This window comes from Linderina pennispora (assembly GCF_002104995.1).
Source record: "Linderina pennispora strain ATCC 12442 chromosome Unknown DL89scaffold_15, whole genome shotgun sequence".
Taxonomy (NCBI): domain Eukaryota; kingdom Fungi; phylum Kickxellomycota; class Kickxellomycetes; order Kickxellales; family Kickxellaceae; genus Linderina; species Linderina pennispora.
Window position 1 is genome coordinate 299,362 of NW_024468263.1, and position 16,433 is coordinate 315,794.

A 16,433-nucleotide genomic window follows, 5' to 3' on the forward strand; every position below is an offset into this window, starting at 1 on the left:
TATTGTATCGGTTCCCGGGAGCAGACCAGAGCCAGGAGGCTGTCCTGGTCTATATTTAGCAACAAGCGCCGCATATTCAAAGTGCTCAGGCAAAGCGGGGGAATGCCACACTGGATCGGAAGGAGGTTTCCAGCGGGAGAGATATAGACAAATCCCGTTGGGAGGGCCATGGGTGCAGTGACAGGTCAGCGCCGACTACTATTGCATGCCCTGATAGCACATTCAGCCAAAAGCGACAGTATGCGTTGTGGATTTGAATATTCGATAGTACCAGAACTAGAGAAATGGAGGCTTAAATAAACCAAATGCTCAATGGGGGCGGGGTGTCCGGCCTACGAGTAGTGGTCGATCAGCGAGTCGCGCATCTCATTGACAATAGCCGTGGGCTGCGAGTCCTGCAGCTTGAAGATGCTCTCGACGACGCTGAGCTCAGTCGAGGTAGTGTCCATGCCGGCAAACGCAGTCCAGTCGTTGACCACCAGCCCGGCGCCAATGACATCCGATCCGCGGTTCACCGTACCCGCCACCAGCGGCACCTGCAGAAGACTCGACAGCTCGTCCTGGTCCTGCACGCTGGTGCGCGGATGCACCAGACCGCCCTGGTTCGAAATCGCACAGTACGAGCCCACCAGCACATTGTCCGCCACCGTCTGCCTAAACACCTCGACGCCCAAGACATCAGCGATGATCTCCTCGGTCTCGCGGTCCAAGTCCGGATGCACCAGGGCCACGTAGTCATTGCATGCGATCACGTTGCCCAGGGCGCTCAGGCGCTCCTCCACGCGCTGGATCGCCACCGCGTCGGGCAGCGAAGTTGCGCAGATGCTGCAGCTCCTGGTCGGTCGTCGAATTCGGCACCAGAAGGCCGCGGCGGTTGCCCGCAGTCAGGCGGCCGATGATGCGCGTGCCGGCGATTGTTGTGTGGATCACCGGCAGCACGTCGCTGAGCTCGCTCTCAAACACGCTGTAAAAGTTCTCCGACCCGCCCAGGGCGACCAGGCAGTAGGAATTTGTGAGCTTGGAGAACACTCCAATGTCGTTGTTGTTCTCGAACTGCGCGCGGACTGCCATTTTTGTGTAGGTTTGGAATGAAGATGCTGGGGTCTGGGAGAGCAAGGCTGAGGGGGGAAAGGTGTATGAAGGGCGCGTAGTGCAGGAAATAAAAGATTGCGTCGCTGTGGAAAATATTACAAATACGAGAGAAAATTTTTCTTGATGGGATTAAGCTCAGAATCTCCCGCCTCGGGGGCTTTTAAGCGCAGACCGCGGGTGGCCGCAGCGAAGGACGGCGTTGGGTCCTTTTTGCCCAGCACCTCCCCTCGCTGCGGTCGCTGCGATATGACCGTCGGGGGACGGGCGGTGCTGCGGTCCTAGGACAGCCTAATTTGATCGCGCTGATTCTTCGGCGAATACTCGCGGAGGCTGGCGGGCAGATCAGCGTTGCCACGTGGACTCGGCAACATCGATGCTGGGCAAGGGATGTACTACACATAGCCGTTATGCGCCTTGTACTAGTGCGTGGGGCAATCCCACAGGGCCATTTTCGCGCTGAGGTTTGCTGCAAACAGGAAGGGAAGGGAGGTGAATAAGCTCGGGGGAATAGAGTTTACGACATCCACCAGCCGGGCTGGCATGGGAAATAGTGGCCGGGTAGTGCGTCCGAGCGGAAGAGTGTTGGTATGTGTTCCTGGAAAACAACAAGGGCTCCCCCGCCACTGCTCTTCCATATTGGCAAAGCGCTCGAGCAGTCTGTGAAAGTCTGAATGCAAAGGGGGAGTAGTGGGAAGCAGCCTCCCCAGTCAATGTAGTGGGTTGTTTTATTTCAACTCTTGTTTTTCCAGTATCCTAGTTTTCCTTTTTCTATACCGTTTGATACCTTCACACACATTATTTTTCATCTATTACTGCCGCCCCACATAGGACTATTTGTAACCAAAACAGCTGGACACCAATATCTGGAGCCAAGACCGTGTGGAAGCAAATAGAGCACAGGAATAATAGCAACAGGGCCAGCGAATACTCACGGTTTGCGGCTTGGTGGGACATCACATTGGGCGACGCACCGAGCAGCCGCCCCTTGAGAAGACAGCAGAGGCCTCCCCTCTTCATTCTTACTCGTAGCGTGTATTATCTAGCACAAAGAGAACAGCGTTTGTACATATGACGAAAAGGTAAAGGCCAGCGATATATACAGTCATAAAGTTGTTCACAGAGGCGAAAACAAACTCAAACGCCGGATGGTACTGTGTAGCACTAGTAACATGATGAGCGACAGCGACTCAGACTTCCGGGTGACGAACCCAGGAATGCATGCAATGCGACTACTGACACGCAGCGTATCGCGTCACACGCGACGGATCCTGCAGGCAAGTCGCGACAAGCCAGCTGAGGAGGAACTGGCGACGGGCGCCGGATACTATACATATGAGTTCAGCGAGCAGCAGCAGCAGCCGCCGCGCGGGCCGCCGCTGCCATCGGGGATTCACCGGCGGTCAATGAGCTTCGACAATCTGGTAGTAGGGACGTTGCCGCGGCGGTCAACGGCACCAGTGGCCGATAGCCCGCGGACGATGCCCGGCGACGTCGCGCTGCCGAGCGCATCGACGTGGAACTCGGGGTCGACGATGACCAGAGCCATGGCGGCATTGGCGCGGCCGCTTAGCCAGCAGGCTGGCGGCGAGCAGCGCGCGCAGTGGCTGGCAGCACTCAACCACCCATTGGCCACCACCATCGACTCGGAGTACTACCGCACCAGTCTGTCGGTGCCCGCCAAGGCACTCACGATCGACACCAGCGCTTTCGGCTCTGCTCAGCCGGCGGCATACCGCGAGAGCTTCTCGGGCCCGGCGCAGCTGGACGCCGAGCGGTCCGAGTCGTCGCGCAGCTCGCTGTTCCAGGCGCCGCCATTCCACGACCGGCGGGCACAGCTCAGCGAGTCGGATATTGCGATGGCGATGCGTGACTCGCCGACGGCGGTGGCACGTGGGTTCTCGTTTAATGGCCAGGTGGGGCAGCACAGCCCCATGGCAGACCAGCCCAATACAGCACCCCCCACCAGCGCATGGCCCGCAGTCCGTACAATCGAGGTGCCGGCCCGCATGGCAGACGACGATTTGGGGCGGAGGGAGTCGCGTCGGCGCGGGCACATGCAGCGGGTAATCGATGGGATCTCACGCGGATTCAGTCGGATGCGCACGCGGCGCAGCGCCTCGCAGCCAGCGACAGGCGCGCGAGACCCGGCAGCGCATTGCCGATGCAGTTCAGCGCGAGATGGCCCAGCTGCCGTCACCGCAGCACATGTACTTCCGGTACAATGTCGACCCGGCGGCACCGGTGGCCGACCGCACGAGCATCAGCGACTCGCCGATGGTCAACACGCCTACAGTCAGAGCGCCGACGCACCGCCGCAACCCGACGTTCCCGTCACGCACCTTCGACGAGATAGTGCAGTCGGTGGAAGAGCTCCCGCATGTGATCAAGTCTTCGCCGGTGTTCAGCACCGAGTCGCTGGCGCGCCTGTACGGGAGCGAGTCGGCTGGTGACATACCGCAGGTATTCCCAGCATCAGCTAGCCACTCGGCGGATGGACTAGCGGGCGGCGTGTCGGTGGCGGTGGAGCAGAAGCTGACTGATGCGTTCATGCAGAGCGTCCACGTGTCATCGCGGCTGCATCGGAAGGTTAGCCCCGAGACATCGTACGGGACGTTTGTGCGGTTCCATAGCAGCGGCGAGCTGACGGGCATCCAGGTAGCTGGGCAATACGTGAGCATGGAAGATATGGACCAGCCCGAGCACCTAGAGTCGTACGCCAGTGACTTCGATCCGGCAGGCTGAGCCGGTGGTGCAGCCGATGGCCAGCTACCACCGCAACCACGCAGGAGTCATGCGGTTTGTCGAGACTATGCGAGCCAACCGCCAGGCCAGCGCGCGGCGCCGCACCGCAGCCGATGCAGAGCGCGTGCTGCAGCATAACCAGCAGGCGATGCTGGATGCAGCCCTGCATATCGAGCAACAGCAACAGCAACAGGAACAGAGGAAAGAAGCAGGAGGAGCCTGGAGCAAAGGAAGAAGCAGGGCCAGCAGCAGCCGGCCTGTCTGCCGCGGGCTCGAGACGCGCGGCAGCGCCGACACAGCGTCTTTGGTATCTTCTGCACGCCCGGCCATGGTACACCGTCGCCACCGGCGTCGCCTGCACTGCTGCCCAACCGCGACAAACCGCTGCCATTGGTACCCGACGCACATGTGCTGACGCGCAGCCGGTCGTTCCCACACATGGCCAGCGCGCGGTGGACACCAGACGGCACGCATGTGGCATGGCATGACCGCGCAGACCACCCGCTTGGGAACACGCGACCCGCAGCGCACCGAGCGCATCAGCTACCCGCTGGGCTCGCAGCCGCGCATTATGGCTCCGGTTCCCGACGAAGCTGGCCGCGCAGCCGATCCGCTACAGATCCACTGGCATCCTGGAGTCGATCCGGGTGCCTCTGGAGCAGGACGCGTCCAGCGAGCACAGCCGTCGTGGGTTCCTCTCGGGGTTGCTGGAGCAAAACTGGCTGGACATCCGCGTCGCAGGCGGCACACGCGGCGACACACCGTGGCTGCCATTGAGGAGCCCATGCTGCCACGCCCGCCGTCGCCGCCGCCCAACGTCATGGTGAGCATCCCAGTGGCCACACTGTCCGAGGATATCTGCGAGAACATCGCCAACACGTCCATTGACAACGCATTGTCGTCGACACAGAAGCGCATGTACGCAGCAGTTCTTGAATGCCCTGCGCGAGACTGGCTCGCAGCTTGTGCCGCGTGACCCGGACCACGACTCAGGTCCCCTGGGCCACGAGTCGGTGGTCAGCCCGCCGCAAGACAGCTCTGCCTCCACGCACAGCAGGGACTGGGATTGGTGGGCCGCAGCCCGCAGGCCTCCGATGAGCAGCCCGACGGTTGGCGTGACTCGGCCATAGCCAGCCACTGGACGCCGACGTCGGGTGCTCCCCTCGGGTAAGGAGGCGGGGACTGGCCAACGCCAGCAACGACGCGCTGGTATCGATGCCTCGCCGAAACCTGCGGAAGCTCCAGGGAGCACAGTCAGCGCCTGCCTCGCACGTGGTCTCGGGGCCTGCCAGCACCACCGGCTCGTTCACCGATATGTTTACGGGCGACCACGAGATCCTGCGCAACCACGCGTACTCGTTGTTGCCTGGCCTTGAGGGTATCGGCTCGCCCAGCACCCAAAAGGCACAGTCGCCTGCTGAAGAACACGACCGCCAGCTCGGCCTGCCGCCAGCCGATTACCGGCCGATCAGTGCCGGCAGGCGTTTCCAGCACGAGACCTTTGCGTCATACGAGTCGCCAGTCAGCGACACGGGCACTGGACGCACACAGATTCTGGACTTTGAGGAGCAGCATGTGAGCAAGGAGCCGGTTCATAGGCGGCCGTCGGCGCGTCCGGCGATCAAGGAGGTTGGCGAGCTGATCTGGGGCGACTCCAACCCGACCCACGCGGAGTCCCTGGAAACTGCTGATGCTCAGGATCCCGCTTCTGCTGGCGTGTCGAGCTCGGTGCCAGTGAACAAGACGCCCGGCATACTAGTTAGCTCAGACAAGGAGGACGAGTCTGCCGAGGACAAGCCGACTGATCCCGAGACATTGGCCAGGCTTGTGATGGCGTCGCCGGATCCGCGCAATCTGATCTACGACTCCAACTCGCGCTTTGGGTCCATGGGGTCACCCGCTTCTAATTCCCAGGAGCCTGCGCGCCACATCGACTCGCTGTTTGCCGATGACGGAAAGCCGCTGGCAAATGCCAGCTTCGAGGTAAGTGTTTACTGCGTGTTTGTAACTCTGGGTGCACAAACAACAGCTTGTCGCGCCTTCACCTGGTCCATTGATCTGCCCACAGCCAGTACTGTTGCTGTTTCTTTGTTACCGCCCTCCTTCACCTCACACACTAAGCACTTTCTCCTTCTTCTGCTCTTCACATTAGACATCCAACCACATAGCCGCCACCCAGACCAGCGCTAGTGTCCTGGAGGGTATCCCGCTTGGCGACAGCATTGCAACTGCCGATACCGCCTCCAAGGATTCCGAACGCCTGCCGGTAATGGACGCCCTGCACATCGATACTCTGGCGCGGGTAAGCGTGCAGGCCCAGGCCTCACACGTGTCGCCGGCCACACAGAAGACCCAACTGACTGACTCGCCCGTCGCCCCACCTGCCCAACTCAATGGCTCGCTGACACTACACGACTACGTGCAGCAGCAGAAGACGCGTCCCGACGATCTGACGCCCGAGCAGGCCCACCGCCAGCTGGACTTCCGTGTCAGCCTGCTCGACCACGCCTCTTCGCCGAAACCACGTGCCGTCTCACTGCCAGTACCGCCGCCCCAGCCAAGCACCCCTGGCATGCGGCCGCGCTCCGTATTCGCGAGCCCGCCTGTGGCAGCCGCCCTGGGAGCGCGTAATCTGCCAGCGACCTTCCAGTCCCTAGCCATGGCGTTGAACGAGGAGTTGGCGGATCGCGTGCTCTTTGACGCCCTGCTGGGCGATGGCGGTGCCTTGCAGCAGCCGGCATTGCAAGAGGTGCAGCGCCAGAGTCTGCCGTCTGCCCAGCCACTGTTTGATCCTGAAACAGATACCGGCGAGAACGGCGTGCCTGAATCAGTGGTGCAGGCGTTCATGGCCGGCGATCTGACGGCAATTGATCGGTTTTTCGCCCACGTGATGAAACTCACCGCTCCTGCGTCGGTCTTTGACGGGGACTTTTTCCGATAACGACGACTGGGTTTACGGCCTTGACGGTCCGCCTGCGGAGACCCGGGGCCGCAACCAGAAGAACGTGCAGCCGATGGACATCACCGTGATGCCTGTTGCCGCTGTGGAGTCCAAGGAGATCGATCCGCCGCCGAACAACACGCCGATGCAGGCGTCACCGCCGAACAACACGCCGATGCAGGCGTCACCGCCGAACAACACGCCGATACCGGCGTCACCGCCTCAGGAGGAGGAGTCCAAGGCAGCCTCAGAGAGCTCGTCAGGACGCAAGATCGCGGTGCCCAGGTCGCGCATTGCACGTGCTGGTGGTGCATCCCGCTCCAGCATCCCGCTGTCGCCTAGTCTATCGTCCAACCTGTCACCACCTCCGGCTGCCTCGCCACAGCAGCCTGCCACGCCGCAGCAATCAGCCTCGCCAGTGACATTAGCCTCTCCTGACAACTCCAGCTGGGTCCAGCATTTTTATGCTGCAACTCCGCCGCCCACGCAACCGCAGAATCCACCGCAGATCACAGTCGTCACTGAGCGGCCCGATCCGCCACCAACCCAGCCCACAAGCGACCCAGAGCGTGTGCGCAACCGCAAGCTGCTGTTGACGCGGCTGCGCGTGCTGGAGGGCCTGATCCAACGCAACAAGCTGGAGGAATCTCGCTTGCAGCCGCCTCCTACATCGCCGATGCGCCCGCCGCTCTCGGCCGAACTCGAATCCATTGCATCCATTTACGAATCGAGTCTGGACATAAACGTCGATAGCTGCGAGTTTGCGCCACGCGCTGTGGAGCCACGCACTGTAGACAAGCCCGTGCAGCGCCGCCCGACCATCGACACGCGCAGGGTGCCTGGCAATGAGGTTTTGCGGAGGCTAAGGCTGAGTGCCGGGTCGCGTCAGACTAGGCCGTTCCGCGCCAGTATGCTGAACCGCGCGTTCCAGCCACCCTCCGAGCATAGCGAGGAGAGAGGTGTAGCTGCGCGTGGAAACCAGCGCCCAGTGGCTGGTAAGCAGCAGAGCGTGTTTGCTGCTTCGGGCCGGTTTGCAAGAACTGCAAATCTGCTTGGATCTGGGTAGAAGACAGTTTTCCATTTATTACCTTGATATATTTGAAGTTCTTTCAGCAGTATATTAGAAGTAGCATTTGCCGTCTTGACTTCCCTTGAACATCTCAGGTGCCATAGAAAATTCCGAGTCAACATTAGACATCTCGCCTGACTGCGGCTCCTCCAGCACAGACGGCGTACACGACTCCTCCGGGTAGGTGGACTGCGGTGAGCCCGTGTATGTCTCCGGCTGATATGTCTCAGGTGCCGACGATAGCTCAGACTGGACATCCGACGTCTCGCCTGACTGGGACTCCTCCAGCACTAACGATGTCTCCCAACCCCCTGAGTAACTGGCATACGTTGAGCCTGTATATGTCTCCGGGTCATACGTCCAGGGCGTCCACGACGGCGTCACCGGAATCCACATCGTCTCAAACGAGCAAGACGTGCCGCTAGTGGAGTCAAAGAACCCGTGGCACATGGTATGCAGGGTCATCGCCGTCGACGTTGGCGTCGGCATCTCGGTTGTGGTTGGCTTATTGTAATCGAGCGGCACAAACACGTAGTTGTTGTGCGAACCAATTGGGAACTCAAATGCCTTGTCAACGTACGCCGCGCCCATGTTGAATGTGCGCTCCATATCAACAGTGTTATTGTTGTTGTCTATGAACGATCCATACTTGTGGTTGATGCACCCGAGCTGGTAGATATTGTAGTCTTCCTGTGTGAAGATCTCGCAGTAGTCGGCTGATGGCCGCTTGTTCGGGTCAAACGTGTTGCAAAACTGCAACATGCCGCCACCATTGAGGTGCATTGGCGTCCTGCAGTTGTTGTTGTGGAAGACGGTAGGAATCGACATCAGAGGGAAACGCTGCAAAATGGAATTTAGAAGAAGCAGTGCTGGTTTGTGTGGAATGAAGGTAGATGTGGTCGGGTTTTTATAGTTCATTTGTCGGACCGCAGCCCAACCAGAGCTGCGGTCTGTGTAACGCAATTTGTATTAGGGTCATTCTCTCTGGTAGAGATTATCTTTGTTGACATTTTCAGCTTATCAGCAGGCTCTATAGAAGCCGCTACTTCGATAAGGACTGCGGTCTGGACTGATTTCGCTGCTGAGCACATTGATTGCTGGAGCATCCGTCTCCTTTTACAGCCAGGGGGGTAGAACTAGAGCGATCTTTTTGATGTACCTGCGAAACCAGTTAAATGGCGTGGCTTCTCACTCCAAACCTTTCCGACATGTCCTAGTCAAGACTGTGTTGCTGCTCCAGTAATTTTAAGCTTGGAGAGAGCCGTCTACCGGAAATAATAAGCGCCTGCTGCTCCAGCCAGCTTCTCGTCTTCCTGTAAACACAATCAAGGTGCTCAAAGTTGAAAAGCCCCACTCACACGCCTCACTAGCATGTTCACAATTTGTTTGGTATTCGCATAGAGAGCTTGACAACATGCCCAATGCAAAGCGCACAATAGTACGGTCCTATGAGCACTATCCGCTTGCAGCTTGTTTCTTGTCTCAAATAGCAGAGAGCCACCCTGCCCTTTAGCGATACCAGTTTATTTCTCTAATCTGAAATACATATTTTTACTATGCTTTCAGCCTGCCCAGCTAACCACCAGTCACCGCCCCTATCGCATCCCAAAGGTACTAGCAGTCCTGGTGCTGCAGATTTCTTTGTCATTGTCGTCGAGAGAGGCAAGCAGCTTGATAAAGATGGCTTCGTCGTCCAGGTCTCCGCCACGGATACTGATTTGGCACTGCTTCGTACCAGTATTGCTAGTCACGCTGCAGGAATCGCTATCCTGCCTGAAGCCATTGAAATCGAAGACAGCGAGGGAAATGCGCTTGTTTCCATTGACCAAATCCAGCGCAGCAGGGTCGTATATATCGCCACGCCTATTACCGGCCGCGAGGCCGCGTTCGTCCCTGGCCATCCAATCTTCGGGATAGTACTGATGGTCATGAAGGAAATGCGTCAGAGCACGAATGAGCTTTTCAATCAATATGGCGACACATATCAGTCATATTTCTTTGGCATGAAGAACATGTCGACTCGCGACCCTGATGTATTTCACGCGACAATCAACGACGGTGAGTACTTCCTAAAGTCCATGGGCTACCCGTGGTCCGAGCTCCATGAACTGGCTGGCAATGGGCTTATCACCTCGTCATCAGACCATCCGGACTGGAAACTGGCACACCGCTTGCTTGTTCCTGCATTCTCCGCCAGCGCCATGAGGTTGCATGGGTACAAGATGATGGAGATCTCTGAGCAAGCCTGCAAATGGCTCGACAGCCGTATTGGCAAGCATTTCGATATGGTGGATTTTACTACTAGTATCACATTCCAGATGATCGGTAATATCGGATTCTCTTACGACTTCAACCTACTTGACCCAGCGGGGGCCGCTCAGCATCCGTTTATCATTGGTATGGACTACTGTTTCAAGCAGATTCAGCAGCGGTTCTACCGCACCCCACTCTGGAAATATTTGCCCATCGCTGCTAACCGCATGTTCGCCGAGCACATGCGCAATATGAGAGACACTGTGCAGCAGGTCATCGATGAGCGCCGCAACTCTCCGGACGCCGCGAGTATGAAGGACCTGCTTGGATTTATGCTTAATGCGCGCGCGCCTGACGAGGATGGCAACCTGGTTGGGCTTAGCGACCGGCTGATTCAAGATGAGATTCTTACCTTCGGAATTGCAGGCACAGAGACAAGCAGTTCGACTATTGCCTTTGCACTGCAGCTCTTGGACAAGCACCGCGACGTTCAGCATCGGGCGCTACAAGAACTCGCTGCCGCTGGGATCACTGCTGACACATCACCGACAATCCAGCAAACCAACAAGCTGACCTACCTGACACAGGTTATCTACGAGACACTGCGCCTATTTCCACCGGTGCCTGGGTTACAACGTGAGTGTCTGAAGGATTGTATCCTGCCTGGTGGCATCATTATCCGCAAGGGTGATACATTACGTCTCAGCATATGGAGTCTTCAGAGGAACCCCAAGTCATTCCCGAGCCCGACTGTGTTTGATCCAGACCGCTTTTCGCCTGAGAATATCAAGAATATTAAGCCTGATGCGTGGGTTCCGTTTGCATCCGGTAGTCGTGCCTGTATTGGCCGTCAATTTGCCATGATGGAGCTGCGGGCTGTGCTAGCTCGCTTGCTGTCGAGATACGAGTTTCATGATGTTGGTGATGGTGAACTTCGGTATTGGCCAGGAAAAACCACCACAAGTCCGATGGATCTCTTCATGACTGTCCAGAAGCGCACGAGTCTTCCCGATGCCGACACTCCATTGGCAGCAGACGCTGCTGGTACTAATGGAAATCACACCGTCGAACATGCCGTTCTGCACCCACTTACTCACACCATCTCTGCTGACAGGCTGCCGCGTACATTTGTCGTGTACGGATCAAACATGGGCACCAGCGATGACTATGCGACGCAGATGGCCGAGCAGCTGAAGCGCATGGGGTTTGCTGACATTACTCTGGTGTCGCTGAATGACTGGGACTTTGCTTCAATGCAGTCTGCCGATGGCAGGCGCTCCCTGGTTGTGGCTATTACCAGTACGTACAACGGAATGCCGCCCGACAACGCCAGAAACTTTGCCAAGCTGCTCGACCAGGAGACCCGCGCCGACATCCTCAAGGACGTCGACTTTGTACTGTTTGGTTGTGGCAACTCGCTCTGGCATACGTTCCTGAAGTTCCCGCGCCATCTGTACCAGCGTCTTGATGATCTTGGTGCCACGCCACTGACGGAGTTTACAGCGGGAGATTCCAACGACGATCTCGACGACGAGTTCATGAAGTGGTCACTCCAGGTCGGAATGATTCTGACTGATCACTACGGCTCCAGTGTCGATGCCTACATTGATGTTGCCACGGACAAGTCGCTGCCGTACTCGCTAAAGTACGTTGACAACAGCCCTGCTGCCCCGTTCAGATTGTTGCTGGAGAACGCATCAGTCAAAGTCAACCGCGAGCAGCAGGACGTCGAAAGGAGCGGTCGCAGCACTCGGCATATCGAGATCACTCTGGATGACACATCGGATATCTCGTACACGACTGGCGACCACCTCAATATCTACCCAGTCAACGCGCCAAGTGTTGTGCGTGAGGTTTCCGCGATCCTAGAGTTCGATCTGGATACAGTATTCGAGCTGGAGCAGGTGTCGGACGCTTCGCGCTTTGCCCGTTCTGCTGCAGCAGTTATCTATGGCCACGCATGCACCGTCGCTGATGCCCTCCAATATGTCTGCGACTGGAAGGAAGCACCTTCACGCGAGCTGGTTGTTGCGCTGAGCGAGACCTCAGGCAATGAGCCTACCTATGATTCGCTACGCAGGGCTGCTGAAGACGTCAACACGCTAGGCAAGCAGTCGGCTGGCTGGAGTGCATTCACGGCACAGAATCGCACTGTTCTGGATGTGCTGCGCACGTATGCACCCCTGGTGCGCCAGATTCCATTTGCAACGCTGCTTCACTTTGTGTCGGCCATGGATCCCCGGCGGTACTCGATCGCCAGCTGCCAGTCGGTTGTTGGCAATGAAGTCCACATCTCAGCATCCATTGTCAACGATACCGTCAATGGCCGTTCCTACGGTGGTCTGGCAACCGAGTATCTGGCATCGTTGGAGGCGGGTGCTCGTGTGTCTGTGTCACATCTCTCAGCGCAAGACGTGTTCCACCTGCCACCTTCATCAGATGTGCCTGTAGTGTTCGTCGGCGCCGGTACTGGAGTTGCTCCGTTCCGCGGATTCCTGCAGCAGATGAAGCTTGCTGGCATTGGCGATGCTGCCATGTACTTTGGCTGCCGCAGCCCCGAGTACGACTACCTGTACAAGGACGAGCTCGGGCAGTATGTCCAAGACGGCACGCTGTCCAAGCTGCAGACAGCATTCTCGCGGGTCGGTGATGAGCGCAAGTATGTGCAGCACCACGTTTCCCAGGATGGAGCCAAGATCTGGTCGCATCTGCAGAACGGTGGGCGCATCTATGTCTGCGGATCGGCTGATAAGCTGGGCAAGAGTATGAGTGCAGCCATGGTTCGGATCTTTGAAGAGCATGGCGGCCTATCTGCCGACGAGGCGAGCACGTACCTTTCCGACCTGATCTCCAATGGTCGCTACGCCCAGGATATTTGGTGACTAATATTCCAATAAATTGCAAGCTGAACTCTCACTCCCGCTGAACAGCAGGCAGTGCTTTTCAGCGCATCATGATCCAAGACTGCTAACCATGTCTAGACATGGACACACTATTTATGCCTCGTCTAGGAGAATAGCTGGAGATTGTCGCTACTTCACGAAGTAAACAAAAATATCGGAAACGACGCTCAGGCGCCAACTGATTTTCGGGCCATTTCTTCGCGCCCTTCTTGTCTCCACAAATATACCCATTTCTATTTTTACCTCATACTTTTTAACCCTCTTAGAGTTTTAGAGATGTCAAACTACCGTGGCTACAATTCCGGCGCATCTGGCAATGATGGCGGCTCATATGGAAACAGCGGTCGTGCCGGTGGCTCCTATGGCAGTCCCAATAGTGCTGCTGGCAGCTCTGGCGGCTTCCGTCGCTACGGAGGTGCTAGCTCCCGCTACAATGCTAGTGGCGGTGGTAGCAACGACAGCTACGGCGACAGCAGCCAACAGCGTCAGTATGACGATTCGGACGAAGAAGTCGACTTCATCAAGACAAAGATTACCAAGGCCAAGCAGGACACCTTGGACTCGACCCGTAATGCGCTGCGCACACTGCAGCAGACTGAGGATGTGGGTGTCAAGACCCTGACGAAGTTGGGCGAGCAGACGGAGCAGCTGAACCGCATCGACCGCACAATGGAGATGACTAGCTTGCAGGCCGAGAGCTCGGTGGAGCAGACAGGCAAGCTGCGCACACTCAACAAGTCGATTTTCCACGTTCATGTCAAGAACCCGTTCAGCGGCAAGAAGCGCCGTGAAGCAGAGATGGCAAAGCTTGAGGCCGAACAGGAGCGTGTGCGCCTGGCCGAGGAGCGCAAGCTGCAAAACGACCACGAGTCGCGTAACCGGATCGGCCAATTTACGAACCCGAACGGGCTCCGGGCCGCCGGCCCACCAGGCCGCATGACGGCCGATGGCCACACCATTGTGTCAGACACCGGTATGTCAAGGTCGGAGCGCTCAAAGTATACCTTCGATGACAACGAGGATCCCGAGATTGAGAACGAGATCAACGATAACCTGAATGAGATGAGCTCGGCGCTGGGTCGCCTCAAGGACCTGTCTCTGGCCACGCAGCGTGAGCTGAATGCCCAGGATGACCCGCTCCGGCGTATCACTGATACAACTGACAAGACCAGCGACAACATCGGCGTTGCTCGGTACCAACTCAGCCGCATCAAGTAGCCAATGTAAGGGGGCTTTCACTTTATTTTCCTTTTTCCTTCCAATATACTACCACCATTACATTACCTGGAATCTAGACGAACATTCCATATTATCCGTTGCTCTATGTAGTGGGATAACGTTATATTCATTCAGCTAGAGATGAAGAGAGGAAAAGATTTTTAGCTGCACTTTCCAATGCCAGACGAGGCACTGGCTACCTTGTCCGCCATGTTCTGGCAGCTGTCCGCCGAAAGCCAAGAAACAGGCGCCTGCTTTGGAAGGTTGCGGTGCCAGATGGCCTCAGTGGTGCCATCGTTGGCAGCATGGATGCGGATGAAGTCGGCCAGCAGCAGATCAGGCTGGATCTGCAGGTGCTCGTTAAAGTCAGTGGCATTGTTGACACTGCTGATGTGGTCAGTGCGGTAGATTGAGTTGTCAGCGACAACGCGCAGCTTCTGGTTGTCATTGAACTGGTAGCCGTCAACTAGGTTGTCCCACAGGGGGATAGTCGCGCCGCCGCGCTTCAGGGGCTCAGTGCTCATATCGATCAGCACATCCCAGTCACCTATCGCTTTGTGGAAGCTGTCGACGTTGCTGTACCCAGTGACATCGCCTGCATGAACAGTAAGGCCAGCATCAGCCAGGCCCTGTACGAACCACTGCTGGCCCTGGTCAACGGTCCAGCTGGTGACAGTGCCGTTGGGGACCCGGTTGTAGCGCGCAAAGCCGACGGTTTTGGTCTGCTTGGTCAGCCCCGTAGACTTGGCGTGGTCCTGCAGGCAGGCATAGCGCGACTCGATGCCCTCAAACAGCTTGTTGGCATCAGCCTCGCGGTTATAGAAGGCGCCGATAAACTTTATCCACTCTGCCTTGCCCAGCATATCGGTTGCGCTCTCTGGGTTGACAGCGACTGAGTACGGGTCACTCATGCCATAGGTGGTGAAGGTCCAGTCCAGCACGTTATCGCCAAGGTCATACGACACACGCGGGGTCAGGATTGCGCGGCGGCTGTTTTTGGTCTTGGGTGTGCCAAAGTTCTGCTGGATCCGGGGGAGTCCATCCAGCCGCTTCTGCATGCAGGGTGATGTCACCTCCAGGAACCTGTACGAGGCACCGACCGAGTCCTGCTCGCCGAGCAGCTCTAGAATCGCGCTGGCCGGAGCCGAGTCCAGGGCAACCTTCTTGGCCGGCACGTCGAAGACCTTTGTCCAGTCGCCGACTTGAGTGCTGGTTGCATCGGTAGCTGGGTGATCGGCCGGAGCTGGGGTGCCGCACTGCACCAGGATGTAGTTTTCGTCCGACACAAGGTTACGAATGACCTTGTAGTTTTTGTTATAGCTGATCTCGAATCCAGCCCCGTACTTGGTGGTGACCTTGTCTGGGAAGTAGTCTTTGCTGGGATCGAACTTGGTGACGCAGCCAGACTCGTTGGCGATCGCTGGTGCAGCAGCCAGAAGCGCCGCGAGGGAGACAGCAATGACGTTGATTCTGAAGAGCATCTTTTGGGAATAGAAGGAAATGGTTTGGCAGTATGTCGGCAGTGAAAGCAAGTCAGCTCGTGCGACGATGAACTTTTTAAATTGCAATTTAAAAGAAGGTGCGACCGCTAAAGATTGATGAATGTTGTAGTGGCTCGAGGCTTGATGAGGTGAGAAGGCAGTTGTTCGGGCAGAAGGGACAAGTCTATATATATGTCGCCTTTGATCAGCGTCCACCGTCTCCAGCTTAGCTCCAATACATGCCAACCTCTACTCAAAAAAATAAAAAAAACTTGACTCGGTTGACGATGGATGTTGGGCCTAAAAATTATCCAGCTGCAGACGAGTCGTAAGCCTGATTAGTTCTTGACATGTTGCCCAGCATGTCCATGCCCAACCACTCTTGAGCACTGTGACTATTGTGTCCATTGCTATGGGTGCGCTCCCGCAGATATTTTTAGATTCTAAAAACTGCCAAGTGGTGCACGGCGTGACCTCACCTGCTCCCTCCTTCTTCAAGCGATGGGGGTCCTGGGCAAGAGACCTGCATGGTGTGGTGGACGCAGAGACTCTGCATTGTTGGTGGCCGACAGGTGCCAGGATTGAAAGCTGTTTGAAGGCGGCCTGCGTTTGTGTGAATTCCCAACAGCCCATGTTCTCAGGTTGGACTTTTCTGGATTGGCCGCGCAGCATGGGGCACCGGGGTTTGCTCACTCGAGCATCATGGATCTTGGAAGGGGGTGCGGTAGGCAAAC

At 57.2% G+C, this 16,433-nt stretch overlaps 10 protein-coding genes across 10 annotated transcripts; 5 read left to right on the forward strand and 5 right to left on the reverse strand.

The window, feature by feature from the left end:
• Positions 1-332: 332 nt before the first annotated feature.
• DL89DRAFT_279147 (eukaryotic translation initiation factor 6) lies at positions 333-1,071 on the reverse strand (the record flags this gene model as incomplete). Its single annotated transcript, XM_040889556.1, has 2 exons — positions 333-785; positions 859-1,071. The coding sequence occupies 2 exons, from the start codon at positions 1,069-1,071 to the stop codon at positions 333-335; spliced, it is 666 nt and encodes a 221-aa protein (XP_040740549.1).
• A 728-nt stretch (positions 1,072-1,799) lies between these two features.
• On the forward strand, positions 1,800-3,611 carry DL89DRAFT_64842 (uncharacterized protein). The gene is made up of 2 exons (XM_040891941.1): positions 1,800-2,171; positions 2,252-3,611. Exons 1-2 carry the CDS (start codon positions 2,161-2,163, stop codon positions 3,540-3,542), a joined length of 1,302 nt encoding a protein of 433 aa, XP_040740550.1. The 5' UTR covers positions 1,800-2,160; the 3' UTR covers positions 3,543-3,611.
• DL89DRAFT_270105 (uncharacterized protein) lies at positions 1,815-2,179 on the reverse strand (the record flags this gene model as incomplete). The annotated part of the gene is made up of 1 exon (XM_040888561.1): positions 1,815-2,179. A coding segment is annotated over exon 1 (187 nt), but the record flags the coding sequence as incomplete, so codon positions are not given.
• On the reverse strand, positions 3,611-4,682 carry DL89DRAFT_64816 (uncharacterized protein). The gene has a single exon (XM_040891939.1). It carries the CDS (start codon positions 4,313-4,315, stop codon positions 3,680-3,682), a length of 636 nt encoding a protein of 211 aa, XP_040740552.1. The 5' UTR covers positions 4,316-4,682; the 3' UTR covers positions 3,611-3,679.
• DL89DRAFT_65081 (uncharacterized protein) lies at positions 4,683-7,144 on the forward strand. Its single transcript, XM_040891942.1, has 3 exons — positions 4,683-5,817; positions 5,987-6,922; positions 6,984-7,144. Exons 1-2 carry the CDS (start codon positions 5,050-5,052, stop codon positions 6,773-6,775), a joined length of 1,557 nt encoding a protein of 518 aa, XP_040740553.1. The 5' UTR covers positions 4,683-5,049; the 3' UTR covers positions 6,776-6,922; positions 6,984-7,144.
• Positions 7,145-7,432: 288 nt separating this feature from the next.
• On the forward strand, positions 7,433-7,919 carry DL89DRAFT_270106 (uncharacterized protein). The gene has a single exon (XM_040888562.1). It carries the CDS (start codon positions 7,452-7,454, stop codon positions 7,839-7,841), a length of 390 nt encoding a protein of 129 aa, XP_040740554.1. The 5' UTR covers positions 7,433-7,451; the 3' UTR covers positions 7,842-7,919.
• DL89DRAFT_270107 (uncharacterized protein) lies at positions 7,840-8,709 on the reverse strand. The gene has a single exon (XM_040888563.1). The coding sequence runs from the start codon at positions 8,670-8,672 to the stop codon at positions 7,896-7,898; it is 777 nt and encodes a 258-aa protein (XP_040740555.1). The 5' UTR covers positions 8,673-8,709; the 3' UTR covers positions 7,840-7,895.
• A 2,195-nt stretch (positions 8,710-10,904) lies between these two features.
• Positions 10,905-12,979, forward strand: DL89DRAFT_270108 (uncharacterized protein; the record flags this gene model as incomplete). The annotated part of the gene is made up of 1 exon (XM_040888564.1): positions 10,905-12,979. Exon 1 carries the CDS (start codon positions 10,958-10,960, stop codon positions 12,977-12,979), a length of 2,022 nt encoding a protein of 673 aa, XP_040740556.1. The 5' UTR covers positions 10,905-10,957.
• An 84-nt stretch (positions 12,980-13,063) lies between these two features.
• DL89DRAFT_65189 (uncharacterized protein) lies at positions 13,064-14,314 on the forward strand. The gene has a single exon (XM_040891943.1). It carries the CDS (start codon positions 13,277-13,279, stop codon positions 14,216-14,218), a length of 942 nt encoding a protein of 313 aa, XP_040740557.1. The 5' UTR covers positions 13,064-13,276; the 3' UTR covers positions 14,219-14,314.
• On the reverse strand, positions 14,068-15,757 carry DL89DRAFT_270110 (uncharacterized protein). The gene has a single exon (XM_040888565.1). The coding sequence runs from the start codon at positions 15,697-15,699 to the stop codon at positions 14,380-14,382; it is 1,320 nt and encodes a 439-aa protein (XP_040740558.1). The 5' UTR covers positions 15,700-15,757; the 3' UTR covers positions 14,068-14,379.
• Between the last annotated feature and the right edge of the window lie 676 nt (positions 15,758-16,433).